This window comes from Porites lutea, chromosome 6, assembly GCF_958299795.1.
Source record: "Porites lutea chromosome 6, jaPorLute2.1, whole genome shotgun sequence".
Lineage (NCBI taxonomy): Eukaryota > Metazoa > Cnidaria > Anthozoa > Scleractinia > Poritidae > Porites > Porites lutea.
This window is the reverse complement of record NC_133206.1, coordinates 5,843,497-5,858,934: the sequence shown is the minus strand read 5'-3', so window position 1 is coordinate 5,858,934 and position 15,438 is coordinate 5,843,497. Positions and strand designations below refer to the sequence as shown.

Genomic DNA, 15,438 nt, shown 5'->3' with positions numbered 1-15,438 from the left:
TTTCTGTTTTTTTTTTTGTTTCTTTTAAGTAACCCTTGTTGCTGTTTTAGTCTTTTAGTCTTAAGATGTGTTAACAGTTACAATTGAACGTTTTTTGGCTTTTACCAAGGAAAATATAGCCGGAGTCGTCGAGTGACCTTTGGTTAGGGGCTGTTTATATGATACCCGAATGACCTTCATTCCAGTAAGAGTTTCATTCCAGAGTGAGGTTGGTAGTACTGCAAAGGGGGTCAGGGATAAAGAAAAAAAACATAGCAAAAGTGAAAAAGTGCGAACCAATAATAATTATTGTAGCACCATGACGTTATTTCATTATCACTTAAACGTTTTACTTATCCCTTATACAAAAAAAACTATTTTGTCAATTATCCCTTATCCCTTAAATTATTTGTCCTGTTATCCCTCATCCCTAAAAGCCCTAACAGGGCTTTACGATAGCAGAGTGAATTTTCGTACCAAAATGAGGATTTTATTCTGAATGGAAACCGGGATGAACTCATTCCGGAATGGCTTGAACGGGAACATGGAGTGAAATCGTTCCCAATGACAGTTCATTTCGATATCCCGTAAACAAGCCCTTACAGATTCATACTAATGTTTGCTTACAAAATATGAAAAAAAAAAAACAATTTTATTTCTTTCTCAGATACGTGCCACGTTCCAGAGGCTTTTTCCATGTACATAAAAGAATGCAATGACTTTTATTCTTGGGCAGAAGAGGAAAGAAGCGACTTCATTGAAGGGTGGGCTCATTTGTCAATCGTTAACCAGACTGACGAAATTGCAGACAATGAGCGTTTCACATCACCATGGCATTATCAAAGCGTGATGGAAGCCAGCAGTTGTCCTTATATGGGGAAAATTGCTTCCTATCGAGGAGGAGGTTTCATTGTCGAACTTGGTCCAGATAACGTCAATGCACAGGAGCAGCTGATAAACCTAAAAGAAAATGGCTGGGTTGATAGATACACGAGAGCCCTTTTCACCGAATTAAGTATATATAATGTCTACGTCAATCTCCTTTGCGTGGTAACGTTATTGTACGAAGAGTTACCTACTGGCGGTGGGGAGACCTTTGTTAATATCCAAGGCATTAGAGTTTACAGGTACATTGGAAATTTTTCAGCCGCTTTGATGGCATGTGAGGTAATTTTTGCTTTTCTGTTTTTCCGATGGGTTTTACGAGACGGGAAGAAACTGTGGAAGGAAAGAAAAGCGTTTTGGAAAAACGTATGGAACATTGTTGACATTTCTCTGACATGCCTTTGTCTAACATCTGTGGTTCTATATTTTATGCGCTTAGTGTTCCTCGACTCGGCCATCAACAAGGTTCGCGAAAATCGTTCAAAATTCGTCAGCTTTCAATACGTTGTACTACTGAATGAAGGTGTGAACATCGCAATTGCGCTGGTCGTTTTACTATTAAATCTAAAATTTTTGCGACTGTTAAGGTTTAACAGGAAAATTTCAGTCTTATCTGCTACAATAAAAGCAAGCGCAATCAAGCTGGGGAGTTTCATGGTCATGTTCCTCGTCATTTTCTTGGCTTACTGCTTCCTGGTATTTCTGGTGTTTGGGCCTGTACTTGAAGATTACCGTACGATAATACGATGCATGGTCTCCATGATGTCAATGGTACTTGGAAACTTTGAGTTTTATGATTTAGTATACGTCAACCGCTTCATTGGGCCAGCCGTCTTTTTTACCTTTATGATAACTTTTCAGTTTATAATCATAAACGTTTTCATTGGAATTCTCTGCGAATGTTTCACTGATGTTCGTGCAGATGCTGTGAAACAATCCAACGACTATGAAATCTTACAGTTTATGGGTAACCGTATTAAGGCCTTCATGGGATTGTTTGTTGAGCCGCCCATTCGACCTGAGTACAGCTGGCCAAAGAGCGAATTGGAAAAGAAAGTGCAAAGCATAGAAGAAAAGGCGGACACAACGATGTTCTTTATGCGAAACTTGTGTGCAGAAGACGTGCGACAGATAAAATGGTTTGAACGGGACTCGTGGTCAGCGAAGAAGAGCATGGTGATGTCGATGGTGTTAAACGCAGATGATGATATCATGGAAAGCGACTTGTGCGATGGTGTGGAGGCAATGAACAAAATTGTGGAAAATTATTCCGAGAACGAGTTATGCAGAATGCTTGTTGCGTCTAGGTTGCGACGGCAGTCATCACAGATCGGTGCAAGTTCTTCCGGAATGTCAGATAACGAAGAGTCTGAGGATTCGGAGACGGAAGACCAAGATTCTGATGAAGATGTAATGAAAGCGAAGCTCATCACGGTGAATGAGTATGCCAGTGAAAGTAAATGTGAAGAACCTGGAAGCGATAAAGAAGAGGAAGAAGAAGAACTGATGGATGAGATTGAAGAAGATTATGAAAACAAGGAAGGGCAGGGGGAAGAGCACCGCCAAGAAGCAGAGGGGCACAGTGAAGTGAAAAGGGAAGGGCAAATACAGCCCATTACCTCTTTAAGTACAGATAACTACAACTACACAGCATCTTCCAGAGCTGCCAGGCTCTCACCTTCAGTCACAGAAAGTCAAAGTATAGGAAGCATCGAAACCTTCGGCTCGGAACTTGGTGGGACCATGAATGACAATTTTCAAGAAGAGAGAAATGATTTTTCCATTAAAACGTCGACACCACTCCCAAGTAATATGTCAAGTATTCACGTTGCTGGTGTCCCTGCTCATCATCTCATGCATGTGGGGATTGTAGATAATTGTACCTCTATTTTTGTCGAAGAAGCTGGTAGCGACAGTTCATCGATACAATTCGACAGTGAGGCTTAAAGTAGTTTCTAATGTTAATGTTTAATATTTTCAACTCTATCTTATAAAACAAAATACGCGTGCGATAAGCTTTCGCCTGCGTGTACACGTCATCTCAAAAGACGTTTGCTTGGAGGCTAGATTGGCTTATGCACATAACGTTCAGTACACTTAGCAAGTTCAAATCTTTAAATATATAACCATGTCTCTTTCAAATATGCATCACCAAGTCCCCTTATCACTATGTCAAGTTATTGAGTCGACCAGGCACCGGTTGCTCAAAAGTTAGATAGCCCTATCCACTGGATAAATCACTATCCAGCGGATAAGTATTAGGAAAGCCAAATCCGCTATCCATAGGATTAAGATTTATTCAGTGGATAACGTTATCCCCCTTTCAAGAAAGTAGATCGATTTGTATTTATTTAACAGAGTGTTGTCGCATTATATATTTTTGCTTCATATATTACGTTTTTGGTTTGACTTACAGCGAAAAAAATGTGAGAAAACGGTAATCATTCGCCTTGTGCGACTCCTTACGTCGCTTAAAAAGTACCACGCATTTAACACGGGCAGGTTGTTCGCAGGAGTTTCTCGTCATCTGCTTCTCTTCTTCCACTAAAATTCGAAACAGCGTGCCTTACATTCTTTTTAAAGTCTTTGTAACTGATGGTTTCTCCGGTTATCTGTTTTGCTTTAAACACTTGTTGCAAAACTATTATAAACCCAGAAAAGCCCGGTAAGTAAACGGTACGCGACGAAAAAGCGCCATTAGAATGTAGGTCAAAAAGAAAAAAATAAAGGAGAGATTGGTAGTTATGTAGCAGTAGAGAACAAACTTGTACACCTGACGCTATATACCGTATTTATTCGATTAACCGCCCTGGGCGCTTATTAAATTTTTGGACCTGGAGAGTGGGCGCTTATTCGAGGTGGGCGCTTATTCGAGGCTGGGCGCTTATTAAATTTTCACCATTTTCAGCAAGAAAACTCCGTCCTCGGGGAAGTCTCTTATTAGAATTTATTCACTAAAGTGGGTGAGGTGGGGGTGAGCGCTTATTTGAGTTTGATTGGGAGGAGGAGGGGGTGGGCGCTTATTAACTTTTTCTGCCTTTAGGATGTACGCTTATTTGAGGTGGGCGCTAATTCGAGGTTGGGCACTTATTCGAATAAATACGGTAGTTCGTTTGATCACTACCAGTTTAAGTTCCGTTTATAAACTTAGTACCATACTCGTCTTTCTACCATACTCGCCACGGAATTGATTTTAATTCATGCATCTCTTGCAAAATAAATTGCACCTTGCACCCTTGGATACGTTTAATTGACTAATACAAATTGAACGAAGAACTAGTTAACATGTTCGATACTTTAAAGAAGTTTAAAATGGCAGCATACCTTGTACAATTTTAAATCACAAATAAAACTTTGGAAGAATTTAAACTATTTTCAATTTACTTGTTATTTTCCGTGTGAAAAAAGGCGCGAGCGTAAGGCTACTGAGACGTCTGAGGGTTTAGCCGGAGACGTTTTTTCCTTTTAATTGTAAATTAGCAGTTATCAAAATTCAAACAGAGGGAACTGCAGCCAAATTGAGTGAAACAAATGTTACCACTCTAAACGTTACAAGAAGGTATAAACTCTGAACACAACGGAATTGCATTTGTGAACAATTATGTTTTGAAAATCCGTTAGCTTAGCTTGTTAGCTTTCGAAATTCATTTTTTTATTTGTAACTTTTGAAATAATTCTTGTGCCTCGTCCTTGGCACTACTCAGCCTTTTTACGACTAGGTTGATTAAATAATTTGGTGGACTCTACCAGTTAAAATACAGCACAAAGAAAAAGTAAGCGCACCCTACACCTCTGCAATTTTTTTTTATCCATAAGTTGTCTATTTGAGGCATAGGGAGGCTAGATAGATAGGGTTGCTATCCTATCCATATCTAATCGTCAAGAAAAGTCTTTGTCCATTTACTTTAAGTTTATACTTCTTATAAATTAGTCTTGATGAAAAATACGTGGTCTACTTTAGTTCGCTATTTGTAAACCCGCTGAAGAACTGGGCAAAGTACATCTCTGGGCGATGGCTTCTTTAGATCATGGTCTGTAGGGAACATGGTTTTGACTTAATAAACGTTAAATTTATATCTAATGAAGTTGAATTAATTACATTGAAGTAGCCTTGTTATTTCTGGTCAATTCTGGCCTTATATTTCTTGTAGAGATCCTGGAAACACACGTTGTTTTGAGTCAAAGATAGGCGCGCTTAATCAAAGATCATCATGAGGAGACTCAAGTCTCAACCCGAGCGGTGTAAGTGTTCTATTCAAGGATGTGCTTTATCTCCTCGCGCTGTCTCACGTCACAGTAACAATCATTATTATTTGGCGCGCGCACCTTCAACTTTTCTTCTTTATCATTTGTTTTGATCAAGAGTGTTTAGATTTATTTTTTTTACTTGGCACTCGAAGCTTTTTCTTGACAGATAAACTAGGATGAAGCTAAGCGCTATCTTCTTGCCACTATATCTTTCACTATCTGTAGTTCGTCCACTTTTATTTGACAAAGAGATAGAAGTTATCAATGGATATTACTCAGACGTAACTGTAGCAATAAGGCATGTTGAGTTCATAGGTACTGTGGACAATGGAACTTTGGACTGTTTTATCCCCGGCTTCACGCAGTTTAGGTGGGAGCTTATAAACAAAGTAAGTGGTGGACCGTATACTGAATCGGCCAGCCTCATTTTGGATGGCGAAATCAAGGAGCACCAGTCTACGCTAAAGATTGGCAAAGGCGGCTTCCCCATGGCAACTGAGATGTTAGTTGTCTCCTGCGAGGCGATGTTAAGGGGGAGACCACAATTTCAAATTATTTGGGTGGTAACAAGGTTGCACTCGCCACTAGGATACCCAACAGATCCGAAGTTTTGCACCTTTAACCAGCCGAGGGGTTTCGATGACACATGCGATCATTTTAAGTGGGTGTTTAACACGGATTGTTACTCTGGCGATGGTCGAGAGTACAGAGGTAATACGTACCTCGCTCAAAGTAACCTGCCTGTGGTATGCCATTATTGGAATATGATCTTCATCTCTGTTGATTTTCGTAACGTAGACTTGAAAAAGGAGCAACGGTACTGTAGGAATCCAACCAACGAACACAGCCCTTGGTGTATTGCCACTTCGACCAATAAGAAACAATTCTGTCGCGTACAAGAATGCTCCGATTGTATGTATGGAAACGGAAATGAGATCTTAGATATTTATGACTACGTTGATCCTGTGTCCAAGTGGAGGCAGAAGTTCCCAAAATACAACGGACGAACCCTCACCACTCTTAAAGAGGACGATAATGGACGACCACGTCTGTGTATGACCGGAAAAGGATTCGAATCAAATCTTTGTCGTCCGAGAAAGGGCAAGCCGACGCCGCACTGTTTTGTCTCAAAAAATAAGGCAGATGAGCCTCACATAAAGTCCATGAGTGATAGTAGACTGGAGCTTGTTGAATGTAGGATACCTCAGTGTACGGTCAGACAAGTTTGGTTTCTGTTTTTCGACACTACTGGAATGCCATACCTCAAAGAATCTAACTCGGAGGCCGTTGAAATAACACTGTTTGACGGTCAAAGACTGTACATATTTTTTGGCACTTTTGGAATCCACTTGACGAACGGCTTCAGTGTTGGTTCTGAAGATCCGCGCTTGGCTAAGTTTGCTAAAAATTTTGTTGTGAAAGGCCGAAGGCCACCAGACAAGCTTAGTACCCTACATTTCGGTGTAGTTCGCAAAAAAATGAATGGAAAATATTTTATTCAATACACATTCGCAGAAGGAAATCCCAGAATTCAGCAAATTACTTACAAAGCCAACTTCAGACTAGACATACGCGACCCAATGAGTTTATCGTTTAGGCCAAACATCGTAGAACTTTGTAAGGGACAGAGTGGAAGCTTGAGTATTCTCGTTTCTGGAGGTTTTAATGTCGACGATAACAGTATCAAGTGGAAGTTTGGATATTCAAGAACCAGTGTTAATCAGGATATATCACCTGAGCACCCATTGTTTGAACTCTCCAAAGATTTGAAAAAATTGACTATTAAGGCATTGGAGAGAGAAACTTGGGTATACGTGGAAGGAGACTCCATGTCGGGAAAATCAGCAACCGCAGGTTTATTCATTGTAAAAAGTAAGTTTTTTTGAGGAACTAGTTTTACTGGATACACTGCTAGCCTCATCTTCTGGGATCACCATATTTTTACAAAACCTTGCACTGGTTTTCGCGATGATACATAAAACTTCAAGTGATTTTTGGAAAACGAAACATGGTGTTTTGACCACATGTCAAACACCGACAGAAAATACAAATCGAAGTATAGCTTTTTGTGGACTTTAAAGTGTTTGAAATTACTATGAAAAACTGTTTTTCTTCAACATTTCTTCATTTTTTCTGATCTGATCTATAATTTCCTTCATGTCTGGCTTGTAAGAATTATGGCTACCTTTTATAAGGCCAATTAAATACAAAACAGTTAAATACTTGTTGTTATGCAGCGCATTTAAGAAAAAAAACATATTTATCCGCTGTATTACAACGCTTGCAGTAGTAGAGGTAGAAAAAGGTGTTTCTAATTTATTTTGGACCTCGATTCATAGCTCAACCGCATCTCATCCCAAAGTCACCGTCTCAGATATTCGCTTTGCCTGGTGATGAAATCTCCCTGTCTGTAGAAACAGAACGTGGTTTAAGAACAACATGGACGTACGAGGCACAAATAATACCAGAAGTTCCTGAAGACCAGGAAATGGCATTCGAACGAGGCCTTAAAGATAACAAGATTTCAGAAACTCTTGTCATTAGCTCATTGGACTGGAGGCACTATGGAATCTACGTTGTCGAAACGGAAAAAACTGGCTGTCGCGAGGCAATAACATTTAATATCAAGCACGGCAAAGGTAATCATTTCATGGCATTTTTAACTAAGAAGAGCTTTTTGTAAATCATAGTATACTCTGTAGCTGATATTTCCCGATCTCTAAACAGCTGTACTCTTGGGTGCATACATGCGTCGTCTGTTGTTGTATGCACCTCACCTACAAGCCTTGGAAAAAACGTTAAATTGCCGGATGACGAAGACACTCATTAGGGTATAAATTTTCCAAGTACGCTGTCGCAAATCTCATGTTATGCACATTTTAAACATTTTTTGCAGCGTTTAGGTGGATTTTTTAAATTATATATTTGTTAAATTTTGAACAGAAAAGGAAATCGATCAAGCACCCAACTCTAATACATCATCTGTTGACGAGGAAAACAGTGATGGCGAGCAGCCTGGTGTTAGAACAACGGGTAAGTCAGATAAAAAATAAATAAGTACTAAAAATTTGGAAGAAATATAATGCAGGATCATCAAGCTAATGTAAAAAAAGATGATTGTGCATGTATCATTAGCTTATCATGTGACCTTATACCAGAGAGCGCGCTGATGAACTGGGTTACAAATTATTCCTGCTCGTTCTAAACTCATGTGAAAAAAAAAATTTTTTTTTCAAATTGTCCACAATGTGGACGCTTTCCTGATCTGTTCCCATTAATTCTTCCAAAAGATAAGTAATGCGATATTTAGGAGCTGCAAGACGGCAGCGACAACCCTTGCTGCCAGTGATATCTTGCAGACCAGGATCTCAGTAAATAACGTGGCCGGATGAACTGGATGTATAAATGCAGACTGGTCCCATGGCCAAGGTATGGAAGAAGCAATGAGGACGTACGAAAAAAATACACAGTTCATCTATCCAGTTACGAGATGGGAACCTTGAATATCATGAAAGAATCCCCGCTTAAATGTGTCTCGAATTGGTGTTTTTCTCAAAAGTAGGGCTAGCGTTCGCAACTGAGCTTTGCAGAGGCCAATTTACTTTATTAACTCAGGAGCTGTTTGCATAAAGGGAGGAAAATTCTAGCACCAGGAAGATGCTAGAAGACGGAAGACTTTTTAATGGGGTTTACATGCAGAATTTTCTGTCCTTGTGGTTTTCAAGTAGAGAAGGAATTTAATGCCCCATTCACACCAACTAAACATGTTTAATTTTAAAACCACGTTTTAAAAATATGAAAAACAGACATGGAAAACAACAACACAAGGTTTCACACAGGATTCATATGAAAGTCAACATGTTTTGTAATTTGCACTAAATTAGCAATCAATTTAAGTTAGTAAACAGCTTTTATGAAGGAAAGAAAATTCAAACCATGTTTAACTAAACAACTTTTAAACATCTTTAAGCTCCGGTGTGAATGGGGCTTAAAAATTCAGTTTGGACCCTTCTGGTCTTTTTACTGCGTTAATAACTGCCTTTAATTTCAGCAGAATTATCACAATTAACAGCTCTTGGTAACGGAAAAAAAGAAATAGTCGGCCTTGATTGCTGTGATTATCCACTGAACGACCCATCGACATTTTAGTCGGATTTGTCCCTAGTGCTAGGATCTTCTTACCGAAAGCAGTTTACATGGTGCTAGGATCTTCCTAGTACCAGGATTTTCTCTCTGCTAGGAAAATCTTAGTACTAGCCAAGGACGATCATAGCGCTAGGGACAAGTACAACCCTTGATATGTAATCTGAATACTGAAAACAGGATGATCCTCTCCCTCTAGGATCTTCCTCTCTACATGTAAACAGCCTTTTAGTTGATAAAACCAAATTTTTGATTTCACTTCCCAGCAGACGTGTCACCACAGATTCTTTAGAAACTAAAACCCTCATACATCGACTGGTTGAGCTTGGTCAAATAAACTGTATTTTCAACCTTTGATTAATAAAAGGGAAAAAAAGGGACGTTTGTTCTTAAAAAGAAAATGTTTCCTTTAGTTTTTAGGTAAGCAGCATTTGCTGGATGGAATCTCTCTGCAAATAATTAGGTACGTGACAAATATGCTGCTTTAACAATTCTTTGTCTATTTTTGTTGCAGGAAAGTGTGCTGTTCAACAACTGAAGTTAGTCAAGCATGATAAGAGAAACTATGCAACCAACTGGACAATAGGTATGTAACTACAACCCCCTGTGGGTGGTGGTGTGGATCACGGAGCTCGCAAAGGGGAATATGCTAGTCTGTGATTTATCTTATCATTTGGAAACAAACAACAAATTGTTATTGCCAACCGTCGCACAAGATAGAAAAAAAATGGACGTTGCCAGATTTTTTGCAGAGACGAGGCATACCCTTCCCTCCTTCTTCCCTAACCCAAAAGCGTTTTGAAGTCTAGACGCTCCTCGAACGCCGTCCTTCTCATTTTTCATAAGCGGTAATCTCAGAAAAAGTAATCAAGTTCCCAAGGCCTCCCGGTTCATATATAGTTAATAGTATTGTGTTGTCGCTTATTGTTTCCATTTGTGAAAATGTTCAAGAGGATGAGATAACGTGAGGGAAGTTAATCTAAGAGTACTTAATATTTGACTGCATGAGCAGACCAGTCTAGCAATCCGGATATTCCATGATTTAATCACTACTATACAGTCAAATTAGTTTATTCGTGAATGCTACCGGTCTAGCCAGACAGTTCTGACTTTCGCAAAGCGCCTTTACTTTTTGTTGTATTAAGAAAACAAAGAAACAAACAACAACAACAATCCGCTTGTTAAGAAAAAAAAATTCTTTCTTTAAACCCTAGAAGTCCCATGTTACAGTAGTGAGGAAGACGGTACATCAATTTCCAATCATGCATTGGAAGAGTTATCACCTTGCAGTGTAATCACTGGTTACAGTTTCACTACCAGGACACATAGACTCTTCAAGCTCCTTATAAGTGCCAACGAAACTAAAAACATGAAGGAGTACAAAGGCGACATAAATTTAAAGGTAAAAGATTTGAGTAGCCGTAGTTCTCAACTTAAAGTGACAAGGATTTTTTTTAGTCATTTCTTCATCCGTATGCAACTGTCGTAGACAACAAATTCCTGGCCCCTTTTGTTGAAAAGGTGGATAATACTATCCACCAGATAAATCTCTGTGAGGCATAATAACCGAAACATAGAAAAAGCGTTTCAAAAGACTTGAGATAAATAAGAGACTCCTTCAGAGCCGTAGACTTGCAAATTCTCGTTCATGTTGGAAAACTGATACTGTGGATTGGTAGGAATCATTTGCGTTAGTGATCTGGGACATTCTCATTAAAGCAGAATTGCAAGAACTTTGAAAGAAAATTTGACCACATTTAAAGATCCACCCGTGCAGGGGCAGCTCCTGGCTGTTCATAGCAACTAGGCAAAGGCTAAATAGCGAAATTCCCTCTTTAGTGCTTTTGCTTTTGACTCAGCCATGAAGGTGTTTTGTGTGCGTCCAGGAGTCAAACACTTTAAGCAGTACGTGTAAACAGATCAAGTTCTTCTTGATTCATAATCTAACACGTTTATTACAAAAATCTGCTTGATATTTTTTGTTTTCAGACAGATTATATTGTGAGCAATAACGAAGAAGCCTGGGTGTATCATTACTACTTCTCTGAACCAGTTCCTGCTCGTTTTGTGCAGTTTTCCGCTGATCAAAGCGAAGACTCACAGTGTTTATATGGTCTGACTTTGAGTGGTTGCACGTTAGGTATGGACGCAAAGCGAAGTTAAGTTATGAAGGGTTAATAAATTGATAGAGATAATGTTTTGCAACATGTTATTTTTTTCAGTCAATTCCTTTTAACAATGAAATAAAAAAAAAACATTAATTGAAAAAGATTCCTACAACTAGTTCAGATGAATAAAACGACTATGGTTTGTACTTAAAAGGCCTCGATATGTGCACTTGCGTACACAAGTGCGTTGGGTAGGGTCAGAATATTTCTGCGCCTCTGTCGCTCTCTTTTGTTTTCAAACAATCTTCTTTTCATTTACGCCACATAAGGAAACCACAAAGGCTTCCAATTTTAGTCTTCTACATTTTCTACTTAAAATGTGTCCTTTGAAAGGAAAATTAAGAGTCGAAAACATCAATTAATTCGCTAACGGCCTTTTAAAATGGGCCGTTGCTGGATTGGTTGATATTTTTTACCTTTTTTACTCAGTCTCATCACGTAAGTAATGCTGTTGCGTCAGGCCTCAGGCCAAACCGAAAGACATGTATGGAAAAACGCAATGAATATGCTTTACTCCGCAATTTTATGACAACGTGTAAAAATGGTGATCACTTGGTACTTTGTTTTAAGCAAATAAATAATTTCATGTTTGAAGCTTTCTCCAAACCCTCAAGTAAGCCCCGCCTCAGAAAGTATAAAAAGAAGAAAATTCTAAAGCACCACGACCAACTTTTAGGTAAATACGCTGAGTGTGCCAGCATGTATGGCTAGAATTATATGAAAGGTCTTCGTAACGACCATAGGATTTATTGGTTTGTTTCTTTTTCCAGTAAAGTCTCGATGTAAACCAAAGAGTTTTACGGCCGATGACATTCTGTGTGGTGATCGCCAAAGTTCTCTTCTTAATAAGGAAGAAGTTAGAAAGCTGGCTTCCTGCAGTCTTATTACCAGTTATCAGTTTGCGTCAAATGTATCAAAGAGCCACAAATTGATGATAAGTGGGTTGAATTCCAAGCTCTTGACGGAATATGATGGAAATATGCAGGTGGAAGTAAGTCCAAAAATGATTATGCTTATAGCTAATGCTTTTTTGTTCCCTTACCCCTTACACACCAGGCCTGGGTCCAGACCTGAGTCTTGAGGAAATGATTCTTTCAGGTGTAGCAAAATTTATAGGCAAAAGACAAAATTCCTCAAAGCGGGCACCAAATTAAAGTTACTGTCAAAAATTTCAGTTTTGAAGGGGTACCCGTTTAAAAACGTAGGTTATGTAGGACTTTTCAGTGTATCAAGCAATGCAAGTTCGTCATCACTATCATTAGGTATGAAGGCTTCTCTGACATGCTTAAAAGTACATTGTGTAGAAACCATTTAAAATATACCCCGAACGAGGTTTTTCGTGTTTAATGTGTAGTAAAACTAATAAGGGTTTTTAAACTCATAAACATTTTGTTTCAAGTCAGAGTATTCGGAAGGCGAATGGCTATTCTTCAACAGTTTAGATGAACCAGCTCCAGCTAGATACGTTCAATTCGTTCCAACTGATGAAGCTGGCGGTCCTCTGTTGTTAAATAAACTGCAGATAACAGGATGTAGATTAGGTAAGTGAAAATAAGGGACGCTAAGATGCTTACATCTAAAAGCTACTTCGAGAATAGGAAAGCTAAAGGCAAATTTTGGCATTCACCGATACATACAGCACTAACGTTGTTGCAATACGCTATTGCATATTCAATTAGCCGACAATTGTTCAGATCGTTATTCCCAATACGGACCATTCTTTGTTCATATATTCAATTGGCTTTAGATCGCGCTAAAAATTATTATTCATTGTGCAGTGTAACTTTGTAGTTAAGACCGCTAGGACGCTGAATAAACTTCGCTCGTGATAAGTTGTCTTGTCAGGATATTTCTTTATGCGTGATAATGAGCTAAGCGTATTTAATTTGACCACACTAATAAAAGTTACTTACTTACTTAGTAAATACTTACTTACTGGAAATGTTGACAGAGCGAAAGGATCCCCTTTTCCATTTTAAACCTTTTTATTGGAATCACACTGGCTCTTCCTGTAACGTTTATGATAAACAACGCTCTGTTAAAATCAAGTGATAGAATTGCTGAAAGTCATACCTGGTAGAAATAGGTTATTTCTCTCTACTATGCATGGAAGTCTGGTGATGAAATAACTCCTTTTTTTTTTCCAGACAAACACTGGTGTACAGTTGATTGGTTTCTATTTAGAGAAATGGGTATGAAATGCGATGACGATCAAATCACTCCGATTTACAGTGAACATCCAGTATTAGACCTGCCATCTTGCAGTTTAATCTCAAGTTATCAGTTTCTTGGCAAAAGCGCAAAACAACACGCTTTGTTACTAAGTGGAAACAATCCCTCGCTGATGAGGAGCTTTCCACAAGGTCTTAAAATTCAGGTACGTACATGTAGTTTTCGAGATGGAAGAGTTCAGGTTACCGCTTCATGTAAGGTAATCCAAGACAGTCTTAGAATCAGGATTCAACTCTGTGGATTCAGAATTCCTTGTCGGTGGAACTTGGATTTCAATCGTTAGCGGGTTTCCAGATCCCGTAAACTGAATCACGGATTCCAAAGCCTAGTAAGCTTCCGGATTCCACAAGCAAGAATTTCCTGGATTCCTAATAGGGCGGTGGTGAAACGTTCTCCGCAAACAGACTGATAACCAATCAAATAAACCAATTTCTATCTATGTTACTTTTTAAATTACTGACAAGTAAACAAGGCAACTCTAAACAGCATTTCAAAAAATTTACCCCATACAATGCAGACCTGTCGAGCTCTTAAATGTGTTAGATTTCTATCTCTAAGTTTCTGTCTTCTCTGTTTAATTTCGTAAGAGTATATCGCAAGTTATATACACAAATGGCCTGCAATTTTCTCTGCGTCGGTTTTTTTAGAGTATCTTTATTTTCAAATAGAGTTTTCAGTCGCTGAGATTTTCAAATCTTACAGCGACCGTCGTTGCACCAACGGTCTTTAGGAGTCGCAACTCAGGGAGACTGGAGAAAACGAGAAATCTCGTCGGGGTTGTCTTTTTGCTAAAATATATTATAACAGTTCCTAAATAATTAACCAGGGCGTTTGAACTAACATAGATAGTTTTTTTTTTCAGTCATTTTACTACAAGGACGATGAATGGGTGTTTGTGTGCAGCTTTTCCGCACCTGTTGCAGCTCGGTATGTGCAGTTCGTCTGCAATGTAGAGGGAAACATCACATGCTTGCAAAGAATATCAGTTAATGGCTGTCCAATAGGTATGCCCGTACATTAGTGTGTAGATGCTGACCAAAAATGCGGTACTTTGACTTGCAATCACAGTTGAAAGGGCAAGGTACTATTCTAATAAGCCTGAAATTTGGCTTTTTTGTTGGCTATTAGCCACCAGCTATCTGTTTACTTAATGTTGCGCATGCTTGTATAGTGCTTCATTTGCTTTACCAAATAGACGACTCCTGCAAATTGTCTAAGCCTTGATGCGAATTCGTAACAACTAGTTATTAAATAATTATTAAGCCGAGTCGATTATAGCTGAACTAATTTGTTCATTAATATATTCACTTCCTCAATTAATTCATTGATTGGAATTTATTTTTAATATTTAAGAGGAATCGTGGTGCGAAGAGCAATCATTCAAGACAAAGATTGAGGAGTATGAAGTCAGACGAAACTTTTTCCACAGTAATCTAGGAAAAGCTCTACTCAAGGCCACCATGGCTTCAATTATCACTCCAATTGTGATGTTTCTTGTTGGAAGATACAACTTGGACGGAAGGTTAGTTAATCGTGACAGGGCTAGCTCAGTCGGTAGAGCGCTTGATTGCAGAGCGGGAGGTTGCGGGTTTAAGACCACGTAAAATGGCGGTCCCTTCTCGAGTAGGAGACGTAAAAGAGTGTCCTCAGTTAGCACTTTTAACACTCAAATTGATTATATTGGCATAAAGACTACTACCCCTCCAAGAACCTTTAAGCATTTACTCTTGAAATCGAATACATTTGTTTGCATTTCGCAGTGGTCTTTTTTTACTAAATCGCA

General features: G+C 38.8%; 3 protein-coding genes and 1 long non-coding RNA gene across 4 annotated transcripts in view; all 4 read left to right on the top strand.

Annotated features, from left to right (window-relative positions):
• The window catches only part of LOC140941808 (polycystin-1-like), a 38,470-nt gene extending 35,295 nt beyond the window's left edge, over nucleotides 1-3,175 (top strand). The window contains 1 exon segment of the mRNA XM_073390821.1: nucleotides 647-3,175. Coding sequence (XP_073246922.1) covers nucleotides 647-2,811 — 2,165 coding nt within the window. The 3' untranslated portion in view covers nucleotides 2,812-3,175.
• Nucleotides 3,176-5,247: 2,072 nt separating this feature from the next.
• Nucleotides 5,248-7,795, top strand: LOC140941807 (uncharacterized). The gene is made up of 2 exons (XM_073390820.1): nucleotides 5,248-6,984; nucleotides 7,452-7,795. Exons 1-2 carry the CDS (start codon nucleotides 5,289-5,291, stop codon nucleotides 7,793-7,795), a joined length of 2,040 nt encoding a protein of 679 aa, XP_073246921.1. The 5' UTR covers nucleotides 5,248-5,288.
• Nucleotides 7,796-8,044: 249 nt separating this feature from the next.
• Nucleotides 8,045-15,438, top strand: part of LOC140940867 (uncharacterized) — a 66,814-nt gene continuing 59,420 nt past the window's right edge. The window contains exons 1-2 of the long non-coding RNA XR_012166378.1: nucleotides 8,045-8,145; nucleotides 9,770-9,841. This is a non-coding gene — a long non-coding RNA (uncharacterized lncRNA). The remainder of the gene's footprint in view (nucleotides 8,146-9,769; nucleotides 9,842-15,438) is intronic.
• On the top strand, nucleotides 10,473-14,676 carry LOC140940605 (uncharacterized). Its single transcript, XM_073389602.1, has 6 exons — nucleotides 10,473-10,657; nucleotides 11,245-11,395; nucleotides 12,194-12,414; nucleotides 12,823-12,964; nucleotides 13,571-13,800; nucleotides 14,518-14,676. The coding sequence occupies exons 1-6, from the start codon at nucleotides 10,625-10,627 to the stop codon at nucleotides 14,674-14,676; spliced, it is 936 nt and encodes a 311-aa protein (XP_073245703.1). The 5' UTR covers nucleotides 10,473-10,624.